The sequence below is a fragment of the Oncorhynchus masou genome, chromosome 21 (assembly GCF_036934945.1).
Source record: "Oncorhynchus masou masou isolate Uvic2021 chromosome 21, UVic_Omas_1.1, whole genome shotgun sequence".
Lineage (NCBI taxonomy): Eukaryota > Metazoa > Chordata > Actinopteri > Salmoniformes > Salmonidae > Oncorhynchus > Oncorhynchus masou.
Window position 1 is genome coordinate 43,975,513 of NC_088232.1, and position 25,343 is coordinate 44,000,855.

Consider the following 25,343-nt stretch of genomic DNA (forward strand, 5'->3'; position numbering starts at 1 on the left):
AAAGGTCCAGAGGAGAGAAAGAGGGAGAGAGAAAGGTCCAGAGGAGAGAAAGAGGGAGAGAGAAAGGTCCAGAGGAGAGAAAGAGGGAGAGAGAAAGGTCAGAGGAGAGAAAGAGGGAGAGAGAAAGGTCCAGAGGAGAGAAAGAGGGAGAGAGAAAGGTCCAGAGGAGAGAAAGAGGGAGAGAGAAAGGTCCAGAGGAGAGAAAGAGGGAGAGAGAAAGGTCCAGAGGAGAGAAAGAGGGAGAGAGAAAGGTCCAGAGGAGAGAAAGAGGGAGAGAGAAAGGTCCAGAGGAGAGAAAGAGGGAGAGAGAAAGGTCCAGAGGAGAAAGAGGGAGAGAGAAAGGTCCAGAGGAGAGAAGAGGGAGAGAGAAAGGTCCAGAGGAGAGAAAGAGGGAGAGAAAGGTCCAGAGGAGAGAAAGAGGGAGAGAGAAAGGTCCAGAGGAGAGAAAGAGGGAGAGAGAAAGGTCCAGAGGAGAGAAAGAGGGAGAGAGAAAGGTCCAGAGGAGAGAAAGAGGGAGAGAGAAAGGTCCAGAGGAGAGAAAGAGGGAGAGAGAAAGGTCCAGAGGAGAGAAAGAGGGAGTTGGTGGATCAGGACTTCAGCCAGACTGTAGGTCTGGGAAGTTCTCATTAGACAGAGAACAGAGAGAGTGTTATGAGGAGAGGAGTACCATGTTGGCCAGGTATAGACTGGAACATGCCAAGTACATAAGTCACTCCATAAAACAACAACTATTAAATATACTACTAGGAAACTAACAGCATTAAGAGGATTATGTTGTTCAACGTCATGTGTTTGGAACTAAATGCCCTGGTTACATTTTCTCTTCCAATATTTTGCAGATTTTTTTATTCCTCCACTACCATCCTTATCTCCCTCCCTCTCCTCTCCTCTCTATCTCTCACCTTGTTCCCTTCCTCTCTCCCTCTCCTCTACCTCTCTATCGCTCACCTTGTTCCCTTCCTCTCTCCCTCTCCTCTACCTCTCTATTTCTCACCTTGTTCCCTTCCTCTCTCCCTCTCCTCTGCCTCTCTATCACTCACCTTGTTCCCTTCCTCTCTCCCTCTCCTCTACCTCTCTATCACTCACCTTGTTCCCTTCCTCTCTCCCTCTCCTCTACCTCTCTATCACTCACCTTGTTCCCTTCCTCTCTCCCTCTCCTCTACCTCTCTATCGCTCACCGTGTTCCCTTCCTCTCTCCCTCTCCTCTACCTCTCTATCGCTCACCTTGTTCCCTTCCTCTCTCCCTCTCCTCTACCTCTCTATCGCTCACCTTGTTCCCTTCCTCTCTCCCTCTCCTCTCCCTCTCTATCACTCACCTTGTTCCCTTCCTCTCTCCCTCTCCTCTACCTCTCTATCACTCACCTTGTTCCCTTCCTCTCTCCCTCTCCTCTACCTCTCTATCACTCACCTTGTTCCCTTCCTCTCTCCCTCTCCTCTACCTCTCTATCGCTCACCTTGTTCCCTTCCTCTCTCCCTCTCCTCTACCTCTCTATCACTCACCTTGTTCCCTTCCTCTCTCCCTCTCCTCTACCTCTCTATCACTCACCTTGTTCCCTTCCTCTCTCCCTCTCCTCTACCTCTCTATCGCTCACCTTGTTCTCTTCCTCTCTCCCTCTCCTCTACCTCTCTATCGCTCACCTTGTTCCCTTCCTCTCTCCCACTCCTCTACCTCTCTATCACTCACCTTGTTCCCTTCCTCTCTCCCTCTATCTCTCACCTTGTTCCCTTCCTCTCTCCCTCTCCTCTACCTCTCTATCGCTCACCTTGTTCCCTTCCTCTCTCCCTCTCATCTACCCCTCTATATCTCACCTTGTTCCCTTCCTCTCTCCCTCTCCTCTACCTCTCTATCACTCACCTTGTTCCCTTCCTGTCTCCCTCTCCTCTACCTCTCAATCACTCACCTTGTTCCCTTCCTCTCTCCCTCTCCTCTACCTCTCTATCACTCACCTTGTTCCCTTCCTCTCTCCCTCTCCTCTACCTCTATCGCTCACCTTGTTCCCTTCCTCTCTCTCTCTCCTCTACCTCTCTCTCACCATCCTTCATCTCCCTCCACCTAATCTCATTGACAGAAGCTTCTGCCCAAATGCGCAACCCGTTAAACTTGGCCTTCATTAGCCATTGAATACAGAGAGGGATGTAGAATTAAACAGATTAGGCCAATTCTATTGGTTTAATTGGCCAATCTACCAACCAATCATCTCCCATCTTCCTCCCTAACGCTCCCTGTATGCTAGCACACCACAAGCACAGAACCGTGCCTCTTGCAGTTGTGTGATTCACTAAAATGAAATGACAAATACTTTACTCGGTAGGTCACTCCCATATAATTCTATGGTCACTCCCACTACGACCAATTCAGAGTGGTTGATATCCCAGGCTTACGTGCTCTGTAGCCTGGGGGCGAGGTTACCCCTCCATCCTTTCCTCTCTATCACCTTGCTTCATTTCTCTCTCCCTCTGCTCCACCTCTCTCTCCTCCATCTCTCTTCCTCTCCCTCCATCTCCATCCATCCATCTCTCTCTCCATCCATCTCTCTCCCTCCATCTCTCTCCCCCTCGCTTATCTTTCCCTCCCTCTCCCTTCCCCTCCCTCCATCTGTCTCCGTCTCCATCTCTCTCCACATCTCCATCTCTCTCTACGTCTCCATCTCTCTACGTCTCCATCTCTCTACGTCTCCATCTCTCTCTACGTCTCCATCTCTCTCTACGTCTCCATCTCTCTACGTCTCCATCTCTCTCTCCATCTCTCTCTCCGTCTCCATCTCTGTCTCCGTCTCCATCTCTCTCTACGTCTCCATCTGTCTCCGTCTCCATCTGTCTTCGTCTCCATCTCTCTCTACGTCTCCATCTCTCTCTCCGTCTCCATCTCTCTACGTCTCCATCTCTCTCTACGTCTCCATCTGTCTCCGTCTCCATCTCTCTCTACGTCTCCATCTCTCTCTCCGTCTCCATCTCTCTCCGTCTCCATCTCTCTCTCCGTCTCCATCTCTCTCTACGTCTCCATCTCTCTCTACGTCTACATCTCTCTCTACGTCTACATCTCGCTCTACGTCTCCATCTCTCTCTACGTCTCCATCTCTCTCTACGTCTCCATCTCTCTACGTCTCCATTTCTCTACGTCTCCATCTCTCTCTACGTCTCCATCTCTCTCTACGTCTCCATCTCTCTACGTCTCCATCTCTCTCTCCGTCTCCATCTCTCTCTCCGTCTCCATCTGTCTCCGTCTCCATCTCTCTCTACGTCTCCATCTCTCTCGCCGTCTCCATCTCTCTACGTCTCCATCTCTCTACGTCTCCATCTCTCTACGTCTCCATCTCTCTCCGTCTCCATCTCTCTCTACGTCTCCATCTCTCTCTACGTCTCCATCTCTCTCTACGTCTCCATCTCTCTCTACGTCTCCATCTCTCTCTACGTCTCCATCTCTCTCTACGTCTCCATCTCCCTCTACGTCTCCATCTCCCTCTACGTCTCCATCTCCCTCTACGTCTCCATCTCTCTCTACGTCTCCATCTCTCTCTCCATCTCTCTCTACGTCTCCATCTCTCTACGTCTCCATCTCTCTCTCCGTCTCCATCTGTCTACGTCTCCATCTCTCTCTACGTCTCCATCTCTCTACGTCTCCATCTCTCTCTACGTCTCCATCTCTCTACGTCTCCATCTCTCTCTACGTCTCCATCTCTCTCTACGTCTCCATCTCTCTCTACGTCTCCATCTCTCTACGTCTCCATCTCTCTCTACGTCTCCATCTCTCTCTACGTCTCCATCTCTCTCTAAGTCTCCATCTCTCTCTACGTCTCCATCTCTCTCTACGTCTCCATCTCTCTCTACGTCTCCATCTCTCTCTACGTCTCCATCTCTCTACGTCTCCATCTCTCTACGTCTCCATCTCTCTACGTCTCCATCTCTCTGTACGTCTCCATCTGTCTACGTCTCCATCTCTCTCTACGTCTCCATCTCTCTCTACGTCTCCATCTGTCTACGTCTCCATCTCCCTCTACGTCTCCATCTCTCTCTACGTCTCCATCTCTCTTCGTCTCCATCTCTCTACGTCTCCATCTCTCTACGTCTCCATCTCTCTACGTCTCCATCTCTCTCTACGTCTCCATCTCTCTCTACGTCTCCATCTCTCTCTACGTCTCCATCTCTCTACGTCTCCATCTCTCTCTACGTCTCCATCTCTCTACGTCTCCATCTCTCTACGTCTCCATCTCTCTCTCCATCTCTCTCTACGTCTCCATCTCTCTCTACGTCTTCATATCTCTACGTCTCCATCTCTCTACGTCTCCATCTCTCTACGTCTCCATCTCTCTACGTCTCCATCTCTCTACGTCTCCATCTCTCTACGTCTCCATCTCTCTACGTCTCCATCTCTCTCTCCGTCTCCATCTCTCTCTCCGTCTCCATCTCTCTCTCCGTCTCCATCTGTCTCCGTCTCCATCTCTCTCTACGTCCCCATCTCTCTCTCCGTCTCCATCTCTCTACGTCTCCATCTCTCTCCGTCTCCATCTCTCTCCGTCTCCATCTCTCTCCGTCTCCATCTCTCTCCGTCTCCATCTCTCTACGTCTCCATCTCTCTCTACGTCTCCATCTCTCTCTACGTCTCCATCTCTCTCTAAGTCTCCATCTCTCTACGTCTCCATCTCTCTACGTCTCCAACTCTCTCTACGTCTCCATCTCCCTCTACGTCTCCATCTCTCTCTACGTCTCCATCTCTCTCTCCGTCTCCATCTGTCTACGTCTCCATCTCTCTCTACGTCTCCATCTCTCTACGTCTCCATCTGTCTACGTCTCCATCTCTCTCTACGTCTCCATCTCTCTCTACGTCTCCATCTCTCTACGTCTCCATCTCTCTCTACGTCTCCATCTCTCTACGTCTCCATCTTTCTCTACGTCTCTTATATCTCTCTACGTCTCCATCTCTCTCTACGTCTCCATCTCTCTCTCCGTCTCCCTCTACGTCTCCATCTCTCTCTACGTCTCCATCTCTCTCTACGTCTCCATCTCTCTACGTCTCCATCTCTCTACTTCTCCATCTCTCTAAGTCTCCATCTCTCTACGTCTCCATATCTCTCCACGTCTCCATCTCTCTACGTCTCCATCTGTCTACGTCTCCATCTCTCTACGTGTCCATCAGTCTACGTCTCCATCTCTCTCTACGTCTCCATCTCTCTCTACGTCTCCATCTCTCTACGTCTCCATCTCTCTCTACGTCTCCATCTCTCTCTACGTCTGCATCTCTCTCTACGCCTCCATCTCTCTCTACGTCTCCATCTCTCTACGTCTCCATCTCTCTCCGTCTCCATCTCTCTCCGTCTCCATCTGTCTACGTCTCAATCTCTCTCTACGTCTCCATCTCTCTCACGTCTCCATCTCTCTCTACGTCTCCATCTCTCTCTACGTCTCCATCTCTCTCTACGTCTCCATCTCTCTCTACGTCTCCATCTCTCTACGTCTCCATCTCTCTACGTCTCCATCTCTCTCTACGTCTCCATCTCTCTCTACGTCTCCATCTCTCTACGTCTCCATCTCTCTCTACGTCTCCATCTTTCTCTACGTCTCCATCTCTCTCTACGTCTCCATCTCTCTCTACGTCTCCATTTCTCTACGTCTCCATCTCTCTCTACGTCTCCATTTCTCTACGTCTCCATCTCTCTCTATGTCTCCATCTCTCTACGTCTCCATCTCTCTACGTCTCCATCTCTCTACGTCTCCATCTCTCTAAGTCTCCATCTCTCTCTACGTCTCCATCTCTCTCTACGTCTCCATCTCTCTCTACGTCTCCATCTCTCTCTACGTCTCCATCTCTCTCTACGTCTCCATCTCTCTACGTCTCCATTTCTCTACGTCTCCATCTCTCTACGTCTCCATTTCTCTACGTCTCCATCTCTCTCTATGTCTCCATCTCTCTACGTCTCCATCTCTCTCCGTCTCCATCTCTCTCTCCGTCTCCATCTCTCTCTCCGTCTCCATCTGTCTCCGTCTCCATCTCTCTCTACGTCTCCATCTCTCTCTCCGTCTCCATCGCTCTCCGTCTCCATCTCTCTCCGTCTCCATCTCTCTCCGTCTCCATCTCTCTCCGTCTCCATCTCTCTCTACGTCTCCATATCTCTCTACGTCTCCATATCTCTCTACGTCTCCATCTCTCTCTACGTCTCCATCTCTCTCTACGTCTCCATCTCTCCATCTCCATCTCTCTCTACGTCTCCATCTCTCTCGTCTCCATCTCTACGTCTCCATCTCTCTACGTCTCCATCTCTCTCTACGTCTCCATCTCTCTCTACGTCTCCATCTCTCTCTACGTCTCCATCTCTCTACGTCTCCATCTCTCTCTACGTCTCCATCTCTCTCTACGTCTCCATCTCTCTACGTCTCCATCTCTCTACGTCTCCATCTCTCTCTACGTCTCCATCTCTCTCTACGTCTCCATCTCACGTCTCCATCTCTCTACGTCTCCATCTCTCTCTACGTCTCCATCTCTCTACGTCTCCATCTCTCTACGTCTCCATCTCTCTCTACGTCTCCATCTCTCTCTACGTCTCCATCTCTCTCTCTACGTCTCCATCTCTCTACGTCTCCATCTCTCTCTACGTCTCCATCTCTCTCTACGTCTCCATCTCTCCGCGTCTCCATCTCTCTACGTCTCCATCTCTCTCTACGTCTCCATCTCTCTCTACGTCTCCATGTCTCTACGTCTCCATCTCTCTCTCCATCTCTCCATCTCCTCTCTACGTCTCCATCTCTCTACGTCTCCATCTCTCTACGTCTCCATCTCTCTCTACATCTCCATCTCTCTACGTCTCCATCTCTCTACGTCTCCATCTCTCATCTCCATCTCTCTACGTCTCCATCTCTCTACGTCTCCATCTCTCTACGTCTCCATCTCTCTACGTCTCCATCTCTCCGTCTCCATCTCTCTCTCCGTCTCCATCTCTCTCCGTCTCCATCTGTCTCCGTCTCCATCTCTCTACGTCCCCATCTCTCTCTCCGTCTCCATCTCTCTACGTCTCCATCTCTCTCCGTCTCCATCTCTCTCCGTCTCCATCTCTCTCCGTCTCCATCTCTCTCCGTCTCCTCTCTCTACGTCTCCATCTCTCTCTACGTCTCCATCTCTCTCTACGTCTCCATCTCTCGTCTCCATCTCTACGTCTCCAACTCTCTCTACGTCTCCATCTCCCTCTACGTCTCCATCTCTCTACGTCTCCATCTCTCTCTCCGTCTCCATCTGTCTACGTCTCCATCTCTCTCTACGTCTCCATCTCTCTACGTCTCCATCTCTACGTCTCCATCTCTCTACGTCTCCATCTCTCTCTCTCCATCTCTACGTCTCCATCTCTCTCTACGTCTCCATCTCTCTACGTCTCCATCTTTCTCTACGTCTCTTATATCTCTCACGTCTCCATCTCTCTACGTCTCCATCTCTCTCTCCGTCTCCCTCTACGTCTCCATCTCTCTCTACGTCTCCATCTCTCTCTACGTCTCCATCTCTCTTCGTCACCATCTCTCTACGTCTCCATCTCTCTACGTCTCCATCTCTCTACGTCTCCATCTGTCTACTTCTCCATCTCTCTAAGTCTCCATCTCTCTACGTCTCCATATCTCTCCACGTCTCCATCTCTCTACGTCTCCATCTGTCTACGTCTCCATCTCTCTACGTGTCCATCAGTCTACGTCTCCATCTCTCTCTACGTCTCCATCTCTCTCTACGTCTCCATCTCTCTACGTCTCCATCTCTCTCTACGTCTCCATCTCTCTCTACGTCTGCATCTCTCTCTACGCCTCCATCTCTCTCTACGTCTCCATCTCTCTACGTCTCCATCTCTCTCCGTCTCCATCTCTCTCCGTCTCCATCTGTCTACGTCTCATCTCTCTACGTCTCCATCTCTCTACGTCTCCATCTCTCTCTACGTCTCCATCTCTCTCTACGTCTCCATCTCACTCTACGTCTCCATCTCTCTCTACGTCTCCATCTCTCTCTACGTCTCCATCTCTCTACGTCTCCATCTCTCTACGTCTCCATCTCTCTACGTCTCCATCTCTCTCCATCTCTCTCTACGTCTCCATCTCTCTCTACGTCTCCATCTCTCTCTACGTCTCCATCTCTCTACGTCTCCATCTCTCTCTACGTCTCCATCTCTCTCTACGTCTCCATTTCTCTACGTCTCCATCTCTCTCTACGTCTCCATCTCCATCTCTCTACGTCTCCATCTCTCTACGTCTCCATCTCTCTAAGTCTCCATCTCTCTCTACGTCTCCATCTCTCTCTACGTCTCCATCTCTCTCTACGTCTCCATCTCTCTACGTCTCCATTTCTCTACGTCTCCATCTCTCTACGTCTCCATTTCTCTACGTCTCCATCTCTCTCTATGTCTCCATCTCTCCACGTCTCCATCTCTCTACGTCTCCATCTCTCTCCGTCTCCATCTCTCTCTCCGTCTCCATCTCTCTCTCCGTCTCCATCTCTCTCTCCGTCTCCATCTGTCTCCGTCTCCATCTCTCTCTACGTCTCCATCTCTCTCTCCGTCTCCATCGCTCTCCGTCTCCATCTCTCTCCGTCTCCATCTCTCTCCGTCTCCATCTCTCTCCGTCTCCATCTCTCTCTACGTCTCCATATCTCTCTACGTCTCCATCTCTCTCTACGTCTCCATCTCTCTCTACGTCTCCATCTCTCTCTACGTCTCCATCTCTCTCTACGTCTCCATCTCTCTCTACGTCTCCATCTCTCTACGTCTCCATCTCTCTACGTCTCCATCTCTCTCTACGTCTCCATCTCTCTCTACGTCTCCATCTCTCTCTACGTCTCCATCTCTCTCTACGTCTCCATCTCTCTCTACGTCTCCATCTCTCTACGTCTCCATCTCTCTACGTCTCCATCTCTCTCTACGTCTCCATCTCTCTCTACGTCTCCATCTCTCTCTACGTCTCCATCTCTCTCTACGTCTCCATCTCTACGTCTCCATCTCTCTCACGTCTCCATCTCTCACGTCTCCATCTCTCTACGTCTCCATCTCTCTCTATCTCCATCTCTCTACGTCTCCATCTCTCTACGTCTCCATCTCTCTACGTCTCCATCTCTCTCTAATCTCCATCTCTCTACGTCTCCATCTCTCTACGTCTCCATCTCTCTCTACGTCTCCATCTCTCTACGTCTCCATCTCTACGTCTCCAGAAGAGACGTCTCCATCTCTCTACGTCTCCATCTCTCTCCACGTCTCCATGGGGAGACGTCTCCATCTCTCTCTACGTCTCCATCTCTCTACGTCTCCATCTCTCTCTACGTCTCCATCTCTCTACGTCTCCATCTCTCTATCTCTCTCTACGTCTCCATCTCTCTACGTCTCCATCTCTCTCTACGTCTCCATCTCTCTCTACGTCTCCATCTCTCTCTACGTCTCCCTCTCTCTCTACGTCTCCCTCTCTCTCTACGTCTCCCTCTCTCTCTACGTCTCCATCTCTCTCTACGTCTCCATATCTCTCTACGTCTCCATCTCTCTCTACGTCTCCATCTCTCTCTACGTCTCCATCTCTCTCTACGTCTCCATATCTCTCTACGTCTCCATATCTCTCTACGTCTCCATATCTCTCTACGTCTCCATCTCTCTCTACGTCTCCATCTCTCTCTACGTCTCCATCTCTCTCTACGTCTCCATCTCTCTCTACGTCTCCATCTCTCTCTACGTCTCCATATCTCTCTACGTCTCCATATCTCTCTACGTCTCCATATCTCTCTACGTCTCCATATCTCTCTACGTCTCCATCTCTCTACGTCTCCATCGGTCTACGTCTCCATCTCTCTCTACGTCTCCATCTCTCTACGTCTCCATCTCTCTATGTCTCCATCTGTCTACGTCTCCATCTCTCTACGTCTCCATCTCTCTACGTCTCCATCTCTCTCTACTTCTCCATCTCTCTCTACGTCTCCATCTCTCTGTACGTCTCCATCTGTCTACGTCTCCATCTCTCTCTACGTCTCCATCTCTCTCTACTTCTCCATCTCTCTCTACATCTCCATCTCTCTCTACGTCTCCATCTCTCTCTACGTCTCCATCTCTCTCTACGTCTCCATCTCTCTCTGTCTCCATCTCTCTCTGTCTCCATCTCTCTCTGTCTCCATCTCTCTCTGTCTCACCTTGTTGCCTCTCTCTCTCCTCTGCATGCGCTCCACGTCGTCTATCTCGTAGACCTTTATTTCGAAGGGTTCTGTGGTTCCCCTGGGGGCGGGGCGTAGCGGCCCGTCTACCCAGCGTACACCTGGGCTGATGGCAGGCTTCCTGACCGGAGAGGACAAGTCCGGGGTCAGGCTGGGAATCAGACGACGACGCTGGGTACCTGGACACACACACACACACACGCACACACACACACACACACACACACACACACACACACACACACACACACACAGTTAACTGGGATACTAGGAGAATAATATTACTTTTCGGTATAGTTGTTGCTAAGTAGAATGTATCAATTTTAATTTAAATGCTCAACATTTAAATGCTCAACATGAAAAAGCATTCATCAGAACATGTAGAATTGAGTAGATTTAGTATCCTATCACCAACAGGACACTTCTCTACATTGTGACTGTGACAGAACACATATCTACATCTGTGACTGGGTCAGAACACCAGCATACTGACAGCATACTGCCAACTACTCTAATCCAGTACTCATGAGTTATAGAGGGAGAGTCGGGGAGGGGAGAACAAAATGAATGGTTCTGAGTGAAGATGTGGAGAGCAGAGGAGAGGAGAGAACAAAATGAATGGTTCTGAGTGAACATGTGGAGAGCAGAAGAGAGGAGAGAACAAAATGAATGGTTCTGAGTGAACATGTGGAGAGCAGAAGAGAGGAGAGAACAAAATGAATGGTTCTGAGTGAACATGTGGAGAGCAGAAGAGAGGAGAGAACAAAATGAATGGTTCTGAGTGAAGATGGGGAGAGCAGAAGAGAGGAGAGAGAACAGTAGAGAAGAAACGAGACTGGGAGAAAACGCAGCAGAACAGAAAAACACAAGATAAGAGACAGGAGTAGACAAGAGGAGAAAAGAGAAATAGAGGAGAGAGTGGAGGAGAAGAGAGAAAGAGAGGGGAGAGAGAGGAGTAGACAAGAGGAGAAAAGAGAAAGAGAGGGGAGAGAGAGGAGTAGACAAGAGGAGAAAAGAGAAAGAGAGAGGAGAGAGTGGAGTAGACAAGAGGAGAAAAGAGAAAGAGAGGAGAGAGAGTGGAGTAGACAAGGTTAGAAAAGAGAAAGAGGAGGAGAGAGTGGAGTAGACAAGAGGAGAAAAGAGAAAGAGAGAGGAGAGAGAGTGGAGTAGACAAGAGGAGAAAAGAGAAAGAGGAGGGGAGAGAGTGGAGTAGACAAGAGGAGAAAAGAGAAAGAGGGGAGAGAGAGTGGAGTAGACAAGAGGAGAAAAGAGAAAGAGAGGGGAGAGAGAGAGGAGTAGACAAGAGGAGAAAAGAGAAAGATGGGAAAAGAGAGAAGAAAATAGAAAGAGAGGGGGAGAGAGTGGAGAGACAAGAGGAGAAAATAGAAAGAGAGGGGAGAGAGAGTGGAGTAGACAAGAGGAGAAAAGAGAAAGATGGGAGAGAGTGGAGTAGACAAGAGGAGAAAATAGAAAGAGAGGAGAGAGAGAGTGGAGTAGACAAGAGGAGAAAATAGAAAGAGAGGGGAGAGAGAGTGGAGTAGACAAGAGGAGAAAAGAGAAAGAGAGGTGAGAGAGAGTGGAGTAGACAAGAGGAGAAAAGAGAAAGAGAGGGGAGAGAGAGTGGAGAGAAAGAGGAGAAAAGAGAAAGAGAGGGAGAGAGTGGTGTAGACAAGAGGAGAAAAGAGAAAGAGGAGTGGACAATAGGTGAAAAGAGAAAGAGGAGGAGAGAGTGGAGTAGACAAGAGGAGAAAAGAGAAAGAGAGGGAGAGAGTGGAGTAGACAAGAGGAGAAAAGAGAAAGAGAGGGGAGAGAGTGGAGTAGACAAGAGGAGGAGAAAGAGAGGGGAGAGAGAGGAGTAGACAAGAGAAGAAAAGAGAAAGAGAGGGGAGAGAGAGGAGTAGACAAGAGGAGAAAAGAGAAAGAGGAGGGAGAGAGAGTAGACAAGAGGAGAAAAAAGAAAGAGAGAGAGAGTGGAGTAGACAAGAGGAGAAAAGAGAAAGAGGAGAAAATAGACAAAGAGAGAGAAAGGAGGAGAGAGTGGAGTAGACAAGAGGAGAAAAGAGAAAGAGGAGGAGAGAGGTAGAAAAGGAGAAAAGAGAAAGAGAGGAGAGAGAGTGGAGTAGACAAGAGGAGAAAAGAGAAAGAGAGGAGAGAGAGTAGACAAGAGGAGAAAAGAGAAAGAGAGGGAGAGAGTGGAGTAGACAAGAGGAGAAAAGAGAAAGAGGAGGGGAGTAGACAAGAGGAGAAAAGAGAAGGGAGAGAGTGGAGTAGAGAGAAAAGTGGAGTAGACAAGAGGAGAAAGAAAGAGGGAGAGAGAGAGGAGACAAGAGGAGAAAAGAGAAAGAGGGGAGAGAGAGGAGTAGACAAGAGGAGAAAAGAGAAAGAGAGGGGGAGAGAGGAGTAGACAAGAGGAGAAAGAGAAAGAGAGAGGGTAGAGAGAGGAGTAGACAAGAGGAGAAAAGAGAAAGGAGAGGAGAGGAGTAGACAAGAGGAGAAAAGAGAAGAGAGGAGGAGAGAGGAGGACAAGAGGAGAAAAGAGAAAGAGAGGGAGAGAGAAGAGGAGAAGAGAAAGAGGGGAGAGAGTAGACAAGAGAGAGAAGGAGAGGGGAGAGAGTGGAGTAGACAAGAGGAGAAAAGAGAAAGAGGAGGGAGAGAGAGGAGTAGACAAGAGGAGAAAAGAGGAGAGAGGAGAGAGAGGAGTAGACAAGAGGAGAAAAGAGAAAGAGAGGGGAGAGAGTGGAGTAGACAAGAGGAGAAAAGAGAAAGAGAGGAGAGAGAGTGAGGAGTAGACAAGAGGAGAAAAGAGAAAGAGAGGAGAGAGAGGAGTAGACAAGAGGAGAAAAGAAAGAGAGGAGAGAGAGTGGAGTAGACAAGAGGAGAAAAGAGAAAGAGAGGGGAGAGAGAGTGGAGTAGACAAGAGGAGAAAAAGAGAAAGAGAGGGAGAGAGTGGAGTAGACAAGAGGAGAAAAGAGAAAGAGAGGGGAGAGAGGAGGAGAGGGAGACAAGGAGAGACAAAGGAGAAAAGAGAAAGAGGGGAGAGAGGAGTAGACAAGAGGAGAAAAGAGAAAGAGAAGAGAGGAGTAGACAAGAGGAGAAAAGAGAAAGAGGAGGAGAGAGTAGACAAGAGGAGAAAAGAGAAAGAGAGGGGAGGAGAGGAGTAGACAAGAGGAGAAAAGAGAAAGAGAGGGAGAGAGAGGAGTAGACAAGAGGAGAAAAGAGAAAGAGAGAGAGGAGTAGACAAGAGGAGAAAAGAGAAAGAGAGGGAGAGAGTGGAGTAGACAAGAGGAGAAAAGAGAAAAGAGGGGAGAGAGAGGAGTAGACAAGAGGAGAAAAGAGAAAAAGAGGGAGAGAGGAGCTGACAAGAGGAGAAAAGAGAAAGAGAGGGGAGAGAGGAGTAGACAAGAGGAGAAAAGAGAAAGAGAGGGGAGAGAGAGGAGTAGACAAGAGGAGGAGAGAGAGAGGAGAGAGAGGAGTAGACAAGAGGAGAAAAGAGGAGAGGGAGAAGAGACAAAGGAGGAGAAGAGAGGGGAGAGAGGAGTAGACAAGAGGAGAAAAGAGAAAGAGGGGAGAGAGTGGAGAGACAAGAGGAGAAAAGAGAAGAGAGGGGAGAGTGGAGTAGACAAGAGGAGGAGAAGAGAGGGAGAGAGAGTAGACAAGAGGAGAAAGAGAGAAAGAGAGGGAGAGAGAGGAGTAGACAAGAGGAGAAAAGAGAAAGAGAGGAGAGAGAGAGGAGTAGACAAGAGGAGAAAAGAGAAAGAGGGGAGAGAGGAGTAGACAAGAGGAGAAAAGAGAGAGAGGGGAGAGAGGAGTAGACAAGAGGAGAAAAGAGAAGAGAGAGGAGAGAGAGGAGTAGACAAGAGGAGAAAAGAGAAGAGAGAGAGGAGTAGACAAGAGAGAAAAGAGAAAGAAGAGGAGAAGACAAGAGGAGAGAGAAAGGGGAGAGAGAGGAGTAGACAAGAGGAGGAGAAAAGAGGAGTAGACAAGAGGAGAGAGAAAGAGAGGGAGAGAGAGGAGTAGACAAGAGGAGAAAAGAGAGAGGGGAGAGAGGAGTAGACAAGAGGAGAAAAGAGAAAGAGAGAGGGGAGAGAGGAGTAGACAAGAGGAGAAAGAGAAAGAGAGGAGAGAGAGAGTAGACAAGAGGAGAAAAGAGAGAGGAGGAGAGAGAGGAGTAGACAAGAGGAGAAAAGAGAAAGAGAGGGAGAGAGTGGAGTAGACAAGAGGAGAAAAGAGAAAGAGAGGGGAGAGAGGAGTGGAGTAGACAAGAGGAGAAAAGAGAAAAGAGAGAGGAGTAGACAAGAGGGAGAGAGAGAGAGAGTAGACAAGAGACAAGAGGAGAAAAGAGAAGAGAGGGAGAGAGGAGTAGACAAGAGGAGAAAAGAGAAGAGAGAGAGGAGAGAGAGGAGTAGACAAGAGGAGAAAAGAGAAAGAGAGGGGAGAGAGGAGTAGACAAGAGGAGAAAAGAGAAAGAGAGGGAGAGAGGGAGTAGACAAGAGGAGAAAAAGAGAAAAGAGAGGGGAGAGAGAGTGGAGTAGACAAGAGGAGAAAAGAGAAAAGAGGGAGAGAGAGGAGTAGACAAAGAGGAGAAAAGAGGGAGAAAGAGAGAGAGAGAGAGAGTGGAGTAGACAAGAGGAGAAAAGAGAAAAGAGGGGAGAGAGAGAGTGACAAGAGGAGAAAGACAAGAGGGGGGAGAGAGACAAGAGGAGAAAGAGAAAAGAGGAGAGGGAGTAGACAAGAGGAGAAAAGAGAAAGAGAGGGGAGAGTAGACAAGAGGAGGAGAAAATAGAAGACAAAGAGGAGAAAAGAGAAAGAGAGGGGGAGAGAGTGGAGTAGACAAGAGGAGAAAAAGAAAGAGAGGGGGAGAAGGAGTAGACAAGAGGAGGAGAGAGAGGGAGTAGACAAGAGAGAGGGAGAGAGGAGAAAGGAGAAAAGAGGGGAGAGAGAGGAGTAGACAAGAGGAGAAAAGAGAAAGAGAGGGAGAGAGAGGAGTAGACAAGAGGAGAAAAAGAGAAAGAGAGGGAGAGAGAGGAGTAGACAAGAGGAGAAAAGATAAAGAGAGGGAGAGAGAGGAGTAGACAAGAGGAGAAAAGAGAAAGAGGGAGAGAGGAGTAGACAAGAGGAGAAAAGAGAAAGAGAGGGGAGAGAGGAGAGACAAGAGGAGAAAAGAGAAAGAGAGGGAGAGAGAGGAGTAGACAAGAGGAGAAAAGAGAAAGAGAGAGAGGAGAGACAAGAGGAGAAAAGAGAAAGAGAGGGAGAGAGAGGAGTAGACAAGAGGAGAAAAGAAAGAGAGAGGAGAGGAGTAGACAAGAGGAGAAAAGAGAGAGAGGGGAGAGAGGAGTAGACAAGAGGAGAGAGAAAGAGAGGGGAGAGAGAGGAGTAGACAAGAGGAGAAAAGAGAAAGAGAGGGAGAGAGAGGAGTAGACAAGAGAGAGAAAGAAAAGAGAGGAAGAGGAGAAAAGAGAAAGGGAGAGAGGAGTAGACAAAGAGGAGAAAAGAGAGGAAGACAAGAGGAGGAGAGGGGAGAGGAGTAGACAAGAGGAGAAAAGATAAAGAGAGAGAGAGAGAGAGGAGTAGACAAGAGGAGAAAAGAGAAAGAGAGAGAGAGGAGTAGACAAGAGGAGAAAAGAGAGAGAGGGGGAGTAGACAAGGAGAGAGAGAGACTGACAAGAGGAGAAAAGAGAAAGAGAGGGGAAGAGGAGAGAAAAGGAGAAAAAGAAAGAGAGGGGAGAGAGAGGAGTAGACAAGAGGAGAAAAGAGAAAGAGAGAGGAGCTGACAAGAGGAGAAAAGAGAAAGAGAGGGGAGAGAGGAGTAGACAAGAGGAGAGAGAGAAAGAGAAAGTAGACAAGAGGGGAGAGAGAGAGGTAGACAAGAGGAGAAAAGAGAAAAGAGGGGGAGAGAGTGGAGTAGACAAGAGGAGAAAAGAGAAAGAGAGGAGAGAGAGGAGTAGACAAGAGTTAGAAAAGAGAAAAGAGGAGAGAAAGAGACAAAGAAGAAAAGAGAAAGAGGAGAGAGAGTGGAGTAGACAAGAGGAGAAAAGAGAAAGAGAGGAGAGAGTGGAGAGAAGAGAGAAAAGAGAAAGAGGGGAGAGAGGAGTAGACAAGAGGAGAAAAGAGAAAGAGAGGGGAGAGAGAGGAGTAGACAAGAGGAGAAAAAGAGAAAAGAGGGGAGAGAGTGGAGTAGACAAGAGGAGAAAAGAGAAATAGAGGAGAGAGTGGAGGAGAGGAGAGGGAGAAAGTAGACAAGAGGAGAAAAGAGGAGAGAGAGAGAGGGTAGACTGGAGTAGACAAGAGGAGAAAAGAGAAAGAGAGGAGAGAGAGTGGAGTAGACAAGGTTAGAAAAGAGAAAGAGGAGGAGAGAGTGGAGTAGACAAGAGGAGAAAAGAGAAAGAGAGAGGAGAGAGAGTGGAGTAGACAAGAGGAGAAAAGAGAAAGAGGGGAGAGAGTGGAGTAGACAAGAGGAGAAAAGAGAAAGAGGAGGAGAGAGTGGAGTAGACAAGAGGAGAAAAGAGAAAGAGAGGGGAGAGAGAGTGGAGTAGACAAGAGGAGAAAAGAGAAAGATGGGAGAGAGTGGGAGACAAGAGGAGAAAAGAAAGAGAGGGAGAGAGGAGTAGACAAAGGAGGAGAAAAGAGAGAGAGAGGGTAGACAAGAGGAGAAAATAGAAAGAGAAGAGAGAGAGTGGAGTAGACAAGAGGAGAAAAGAGAAAGAGAGGAGAGAGAGAGTGGAGTAGACAAGAGGAGAAAAGAGAAAGAGGGGGAGAGAGAGGTGTAGACAAGAGGAGAAAATAGAAAGAGAGGAGAGAGAGAGTGGAGTAGACAAGAGGAGAGAGAGAGTGGAGTAGACAAGAGGAGAAAAGAGAAAGAGAGGAGAGAGAGAGTGGAGTAGACAAGAGGAGAAAAGAGAAAGAGAGGGGAGAGAGTGGAGTAGAAAGAGGAGAAAAGAGAAAGAGAGAGGAGAGAGAGTGGAGTAGACAAGAGGAGAAAAAGGAGGAGAAAGAGTAGACAAGAGGAGGGAGAGAGGAGTGGACAATAGGAGAAAAGAGAAAGAGGAGGAGAGAGTGGAGTAGACAAGATGAGAAAAGAGAAAGAGGAGGAGAGAGTGGAGTAGAAAGAGGAGAAAAGAGAAAGAGAGGGAGAGAGTGGAGTAGACAAGAGGAGAAAAGAGAAAGAGAGGGGAGAGAGTGGAGTAGACAAGAGGAGAAAAGAGAAAGAGAGGGGAGAGAGTGGAGTAGACAAGAGAAGAAAAGAGAAAGAGAGGGGAGAGAGTGGAGTAGACAAAAGGAGAAAAGAGAAAGAGGAGGAGAGAGTGGAGTAGACAAGGGGAGAGAGAGTGGAGTAGACAAGAGGAGAAAAAGAGAAAGAGGAGAGAGTGGAGTAGACAAGAGGAGAAAAGAGAAAGAGAGGGGAGAGAGAGTGGAGTAGACAAGAGGAAAAAGAGAAAGAGGAGGAGAGAGTGGAGTAGACAAGAGGAGAAAAGAGAAAGAGGGGAGAGAGTGGAGTAGACAAGAGGAGAAAAGAGAAAGAGGAGGAGAGAGTGGAGTAGACAAGAGGAGAAAAGAGAAAGAGAGGGGAGAGAAAGGAGTAGACAAAAGGAGAAAAGAGAGAGGGGAGAGAGAGGAGTAGACAAGAGGAGAAAAGAGAAAGAGGGGAGAGAGGAGTAGACAAGAGGAGAAAAGAGAAAGAGAGAGGAGAGAGAGTGGAGTAGACAAGAGGAGAAAAGAGAAAGAGAGGGGAGAGAGAGGAGTAGACAAGAGGAGAAAAGAGAAAGAGAGAGGAGAGAGAGGAGTAGACAAGAGGAGAAAAGAGAAAGAGAGGGGAGAGAGAGGAGTAGACAAGAGGAGAAAAGAGAAAGAAGAGTGGAGTAGTCAAGAGGAGAAAAGGGAAAGAGGGGAGAGAGAGTGGAGTAGACAAGAGGAGAAAATAAAAGAGAGGGGAGAGAGAGGAGTAGACAAGAGGAGAAAAGAGAAAGAGAGGGGAGAGAGGAGTAGACAAGAGGAGAAAAGAGAAAGAGAGGGAGAGAGAGGAGTAGACAAGAGGAGAAAAGGAGAGGGGGAGAGAGGAGTAGACAAGAGGAGGAGAAAAGGGGAGAGAGTGGAAGACAAGAGGAGAAAAGAGAAAGAGATGGGAGAGTGGAGCTGACAAGAGGAGAAAAGAGAAAGAGAGAGGAGAGAGAGGAGTAGACAAGAGGAGAAAAGAGAGAGGGGAGAGAGAGTGGAGTAGACAAGAGGAGAAAAGAGAAAGAGAGGGGAGAGAGAGGAGTAGACAAGAGGAGAAAAGAGAAAGAGAGAGGAGAGAGAGGAGTAGACAAGAGGAGAAAAGAGAAAGAGAGGGGAGAGAGGAGTGGAGTAGACAAGAGGAGAAAAGAGAAAGAGAGGGAGAGAGTGGAGTAGACAAGAGGAGAAAAGAAAAAGAGAGGGAGAGAGAGGAGTAGACAAGAGGAGAAAAAGAAAAGAGAAAGAGAGGAGTAGACAAGAGGAGAAAAGATAAAGAGAGGAGAGAGAGAGGAGTAGACAAGAGGAGAAAAGAGAGAGGGAGAAAGGAGTAGACAAGAGGAGAAAAGAGAAAGAGGGGAGAGGAGCTGACAAGAGGAGAAAAGAGAAAGAGAGGGGAGAGAGGAGTAGACAAGAGGAGAAAAGAGAAAGAGAGGGAGAGAGGAGTAGACAAGAGGAGAAAAGAGAAAGAGAGGGGAGAGAGAGGAGTAGACAAGAGGAGAAAAGAGAAAGAGGGGAGAGGAGCTGACAAGAGGAGAAAAGAGAAAGAGAGGGGAGAGAGGAGTAGACAAGAGGAGAAAAGAGAAAGAGAGGGGAGAGAGAGGAGTAGACAAGAGGAGAAAAGAGAAAAGAGAGGGAGAGAGGAGTAGACAAGAGGAGAAAAGAGAAAGAGAGGGGAGAGAGAGTGGAGTAGACAAGAGGAGAAAAGAGAAAGAGAGGGAGAGAGAGGAGTAGACAAGAGGAGAAAAGAGAAAGAGAGGGGGAGAGAGGAGTAGACAAGAGGAGAAAAGAGAAAGAGAGGGGAGAGAGGAGTAGACAAGAGGAGGGAAAGAGAGAGGAGAGAGAGGAGTAGACAAGAGGAGAAAAGAGAAAGAGGGGGAGAGAGTGGAGTAGACAAGAGGAGAAAAGAGAGAGGGGAAGAGAGGTGTAGACAAGAGGAGAAAATAGAAAGAGAGGAGAGAGAGAGTGGAGTAGACAAGAGGAGAAAAGAGAAGGAGAGGAGAGAGAGAGTGGAGTAGACAAGAGGAGAATAGAGAGAGGGGAGAGAGAGGAGTAGACAAGAGGAGAAAAGAGAAAGAGGGGAGAGGAGCTGACAAGAGGAGAAAAGAGAAAGAGAGGGGAGAGAGGAGTAGACAAGAGGAGAAAAGAGAAAGAGAGGGGAGAGAGGAGTAGACAAGAGGAGAAAAGAGAAAGAGGGGAGAGGAGCTGACAAGAGGAGAAAAGAGAAAGAGAGGGGAGAGAGGAGTAGACAAGAGGAGAAAAGAGAAAGAGAGGGGAGAGAGAGGAGTAGACAAGAGGAGAAAAGAGAAAGAGAGGGGAGAGAGGAGTAGACAAGAGGAGAAAAGAGAAAGAGAGGGAGAGAGTGGAGTAGTCAAGAGGAGAAAAGGGAAAGAGAGGGAGAGAGTGGAGAAGACAAGAGGAGAAAAGAGAGAGGGGAGAGAGAGGAGTAGACAAGAGGAGAAAAGAGAAAGAGGGGAGAGAGGAGTAGACAAGAGGAGAAAAGAGAAAGAGGGAGGAGAGAGAGTGGAGTAGACAAGAGGAGAAAAGAGAGAGGGGAGAGAGAGTGGAGTAGACAAGAGGAGAAAAGAGAGAGGGGAGAGAGAGGAGTAGACAAGAGGAGAAAAGAGAGAGGGGAGAGAGAGTAGACAAGAGGAGAAAAGAGAGAGGGGAGAGAGAGGAGTAGACAAGAGGAGAAAAGAGAAAGAGGGGAGAGAGGAGTGCATTTTGTTAGTCCATCTTATCTGATCACTGTGCTGGAATGTACACTTGCATAGACATTGGCAGACACTTTTTATGAATTCACACACAGGGTAAGAGGTTCTGAGTGTCTCTCTGTCTCCCAGGTTATAGAAAGGTCACCCAGACAGATCTGACTCACCACGAGTAACCCATTTGTACCCATATTTACAGTGCATTCAGAAAGTATTCAGACCCCTTTTCCACATGTTTTTACATTACAGCCTTATTCTAAAATGGATTACATTAATTTACACACAACACCCCATAATGACAAAGCGAAAACAGTTTTTTTTTTACAATTTTGGTACGTACAATTAAAAAAAAATCCCATTTACATACAGTGACAGGTAACGAGTGGACAGAGGAGCTTCTTAAAGAAGAAGTTAAAGGTATTTACCACCATAATTTGCAAATAAATTCACAAAAAATCTTACAATGTGATTTTCTGGATTTTTTTCTCTCATTTTGTCTGTCATAGTTGAAATGTACCTACGATGAAAATTACAGGTCCTCTCTCATCTTTTTAAGTGGGAGAACTTGCACAATTGGTGGCTGACTAAATACTTTTTTGCCCCACTGTAACTGGGAAGCAGTATTAAAGGAGCTGACCTGTGCTGTTGTTCTTCTTCTTGTTGTTCTTGAGGCTGCGGCGGCTGCTGCTGGTGGCTGAGCTGTGTTCGCTCAGAGAGTCCTGGGCAGAGGAGGTGCTTCCTGTGGCCTCGCTGTCCCTCAACATGCTCTCGTAGCCACTGCTGCCCCCGCTGTGGTAGAACAGGGCTGTCTTCCCCATGGCCGGGGGCAGCTCTCCACTCAGAACACTACTGTTGTCACTGGCATGACCACTGCTGCAGCGATGCGGCTGCCTGGGCGCTGTGATCTTACTGTAGGGAGACGGGAGGGTGTGGACTACCATGGGTCCTTCCTCTCCCTGTGCCCCGACACCACCTCCACCCCCTCCAGCGCCCCTCTCCTCCCCAGCCTCGGAGCCTCCTCCTCGGTTGTGACCAGCGGATCGAGAGCCTCCGCTGCCCTGGAGCAGCTCAGAGATGCGTCCGTTGACGGCTCTCAGTGGCAGCTTGGCGGCCAGGCCTCCCCCTCGGTTGCGACTCAGAGACTGGGTGGACCAGGAGCCAGAGCTGGGTGCCTGGTTCTGTCCCTGACCCTGGATGGAGGTCTGACCCTGGGCCTGGGGCTTTCCGTTGGGAGGAAGACTGGAGCTGCGGTTGACAGACTGGGGCAGAGACTTGGTGGAGAAGCTGAGCTTCTTGGTGCTGGAGGCCGACAGGCTGCGGGCCTTAGGGCTGGCCATCAGGAGCTTGCTGACCGCTGAGATCTTGGACTGGCTCGACTTGGGTGACTGGGGAGCGCTGCCAGGGCTGTTACCGAAACCGTTCCCATTAGGGGAGGAGGATGACAATGAGCCGCCACGGGTGAGGCTGCGTCCGGTACGGGGCATGGTGCAGTCCCCCCTCCCCCCTCCGGTTGACACCTTCCAGCCCAAGGAGCTGAGGACCTCCCCCCTCTCCAAAGAGAGGCAGTCGTAGTGGGGGCCATGAGAGCTGTGACCTCCATGGGACCGACCCAGAGAGTTGGTTCTGTTAGCCAGTTGCTCTAGTTTAGCACTGAATAACCTGCTGCTCTCCACATTGCACCCCTTGTGTTTCCCTCCACCAGGCATGCCCAGGTCCTCCGGGGTACTCCTCAAGAAGGAGAGGCCATGGCTGGCTGCGTGCATGGGGCTGAGGGGGCCTTCTGCCCTGTTCTTCTGGTCCAGACTGGACTTGCGTACTGGTGGCAGCGGTGGTATACCTTTCTGGCGGGAAAACAGGCCATGTTTCCCGGAATACCCACTTCGGTCCAGGGTCGCCCTGGGACTACAGGGGGTGGAAGAGGTGACCCCCAGACCTCGGTACTCCCCCCCCCCTCCGTTAGCGTCGTAGCGGAGTGGGTCCTCATCCAGGCCGTCGTGGCGGTTGAGCCGGTGCCAGCCACGGGGCAGACTGGCGGTGCGCAGAATGTCGGCAGAGTAGACAGGAGTCACCAGACACTCCCCAGAACTGACCAGCACCATCTCAGAGCCGTCCACTACCCTCTTACAGGAGTCTGGAGAGGAGATGGCCTCCCCGCTGCTGGAGCTGTGACGGTCCCCTCCATAGCCACTGTCCACCCTGCTGGCCCTGTCACCCTGGGGCCAGGCCTGGCTGCTCTTAGCTGGGTCTGTCTTGACTGGTGGGTCCACCACCCACTTCTCTGGCTTCACCTCACACACCAGCTCCTTGGGCCTCACGTCCACTCTGTCTCTCTTCATCCAGGGGTCATCGGAGCTGAGCTCGCTGGACATGGAGGCCAGGACCAGGGCTGAGGCAGTCTTGGCTGGGTCCTTGGGCAGCAGGTGAGTCTTGGTAAGGGAGGAGAGTATGACCATGGGTTTGACGGCCACACAGGGGTGGACTGTAATGTTGGTCCTGAAGGGGAGGAAGTTGCTGGAGGCCCCCAGGGTCTGCATGTCAGAGAGGGAGATGGTGGTCTTACTGAGGGAGGGGGGCAGTCTCTTCAGCCTCTCTTTAGTCTCCCTCCCCTTTACGTCTTCAGACAATGCTACTTCGCTCTCAGGAGTCTCCCTTCCTCCATAACCCAGGGACGCCTCGCCCTGCTCCTTTTCCCCACAGAGAGGGACCGGTGTGGGGTCTGGTTCGGCCAGAGCCTCCCCGTGTCCATGGGACTGGCTGAAGCTGTGCAGAGACTGATCTCCGTCGCTAACAACACTCAGGTCACTGAGCCACGATGAGATGGATGACCGTCGGCTAGGCACCGCCGCCATCGCCTCTCCTTCCACACAAAGCTTTGCCATGCTGACCTCCGCCATGGCGATCACTCCGGCGACGGAGGCGGTTGTTATGGGGATCACCCTGGTGGTCGTAGCAATGACAGTAGTGTTGATTCCATAGTGCTCCAGGTCCTCGATGATGCTGCTGTTGATGGAGATAGGGCGGGACCCCGAGTCCAGTGCAGTGACGGAACAGTCGCTGCTGAAGCTAATGATGCTGGTGGGACGGCTGCCACCCTCCAGCAGGCCCCGGACCTCCAGCCCCTCCTTACACCCCAGTGTAAACACCAGCTCGTCTTCCCCCAGAGAGCTAGGGTTGGGGGCTGGAGTTGGGGCTATGGGAGGGAGTCGAGAGATGGGAAGAAGAAAGAGGGGGAACAGACAAGGAAAGGACAGCAGGGAAAAAGAGAGAAAATGTAAGGAAACCAGTATCATACGTGAAAACCTTCTTCAAAAATCTATTGTATCAGTCACAGTAACAGAATGAAGGGTACGACTTACTATCCCTGCGTCCATCCAGAGGAATCTGAGGAACATTCTCATCACACAGTGTCTCAGCCGACCCCAGGCTAGCAGACGAGGAGTTGGTTCGTTTGAGGTCCCGGGGACTCATCCCCGCGGGGGAGGTTCTGGACAGGGACACCGGCTGCAGCAGGGACTCTGTAGAGGACCTCACACTGTCTGCAGTCAGACTGTCTGCAGTAGACAGACTCTGGCAGGACAGAGGGGGCGTTCCCGGCATCACACCCTTCTGGGTGTAGACCTGGATAATAATCATGATCAGATGTTGGATTATGTAGCTCTTTTCAATGACCCAAATATGCTTCACGGTGATGCAGTACATTTTCATGGAAATGCATTTTTATGAGGTCAGTGTTAAAACTCCACACAATAATTGCATAAATACATCCAAAGACAGTAGAGGAGGTGTCAAAGCCAGATAGTGTACCTTGCAGCGCTGTGAGGGTGAGGAGGGAGGTCGGTAGTCAGAGGTCTTGGTAAGAGATGCGATGCCCAGCCGAGGAGAGCCCAGGGGGCGGGGCTTACCATCACTGCTACTGCCCGCGCTCAGAGACTCACGACTGTCAATCAAATAAAAAGGAATAGAAATAATGAAAAAATGGAAGATATTAAGAACAAACATACCTTCAAGATACATACACATTATAAATCAGTTGATAAAACTACACAAACTAATGTAGGTTTTGTGTTGTGTTTCGTGTGGATCCCAGAGAGAAGCCGTTGAGTAACAGCTAATGGGGATCCAAACAAACAAACATGTCTTACCTGTCATGGAGGCTGGCACTCTTGGCCCTCTGTAGAGGGTTGGTGTTGGTATGTCCTGCTCCACTGCTTCCCGTCACACTGCAGCTGCCGGTCAGGCTCAGACTCTCTATCATGGTCTGGGCCAGTTCTGCCTCCTCCACCACCTCCCTGATCTCCTGGAGCTGCTGGTCGTTGGACATCCTCCTGAGGGGCTCTACCTCCTCCACCACCCCTCCTTTACGCCCCATCTCATACCCTGGGGGAACCAGGGTGTCGGGCTTAGCCCCCCTGTTAGCCGGCACCTCCTCGAAGGGGAACTTTGCCACCTCCTCGCTCCCGTCGATACACCCCAGACGCTCCTGCAGCTCAGCGAAGGTGTTGCACTTCAGGCACTCCGCCCCTTCCTCTGGCACGGGGGCAGGGGATGACCCAGGGGCTGGAGGAGAGGGAATGGGGGCTGGAGGAGAGGGAATGGGGGCTGGAGGAGGGGGAGCGGGGGCTGGAGGAGAGGGAATGGGGGCTGGAGAAGGGGGAGTGGGGGCTGGTTGGGGGCGTTGAGGGGCTCGGTAGTGGGCTGGGTGTGTGTCTGTGTAGGGACAAGCTGAGCCTGGGGGAGTACTGTCTGCTGCTGCTGCAGAGGTGGCGTAGTCGGCAAAACAGGGATGACAGGGACGAACTCTGGCGGGCCCTCATTGTCGGTCAGCTCGCGGTCCGAGATGGCACCCCCATTGGGACCCACATAGATGACAGTGTCACAGGACTGCTCGCTGCTGGAGTAGTTGTCTGGGTCGCTGGAGAGGTGCAGCAGGGGCAGGTCTGAGTCTGCAGAGCTACGGGAGTGGAACGGTCTCAGGTGAGTGGGGCGACGCATACGCCCCTCCTCACACGAACTCTCACCCCCTGACGAACTGGACGTGTATTGCTGAAAGAGAGAGGGGGATGAATGGATGAGAGAAAAAAAAAATTTGTTTAAATAAACCATTTAGAATCTACATTTAATTGACCTATCATTTTAATACTGTCATCAAGTTACATTAATACTGAAAGTAAACTTCTTTGCTGAAATATCAATATGGACATATAGAAAAAATAACTGAAAAAGAACTGTGAAATGTATTAGCAATGTAACGCACTAGTTGTATGAATGACTGATTGAAT

The 25,343-nt window shown here is 49.9% G+C and overlaps 1 protein-coding gene across 1 annotated transcript in view; it reads right to left on the bottom strand.

The window, feature by feature from the left end:
* Positions 1-25,343, bottom strand: part of LOC135508389 (kinesin-like protein KIF26B) — a 233,089-nt gene that overhangs the window by 6,448 nt on the left and 201,298 nt on the right. Inside the window, 6 exon segments of the mRNA XM_064928533.1 lie at positions 10,127-10,326; positions 20,702-23,254; positions 23,421-23,682; positions 23,869-24,001; positions 24,207-24,597; positions 24,600-25,107. Coding sequence (XP_064784605.1) covers positions 10,127-10,326; positions 20,702-23,254; positions 23,421-23,682; positions 23,869-24,001; positions 24,207-24,597; positions 24,600-25,107 — 4,047 coding nt within the window.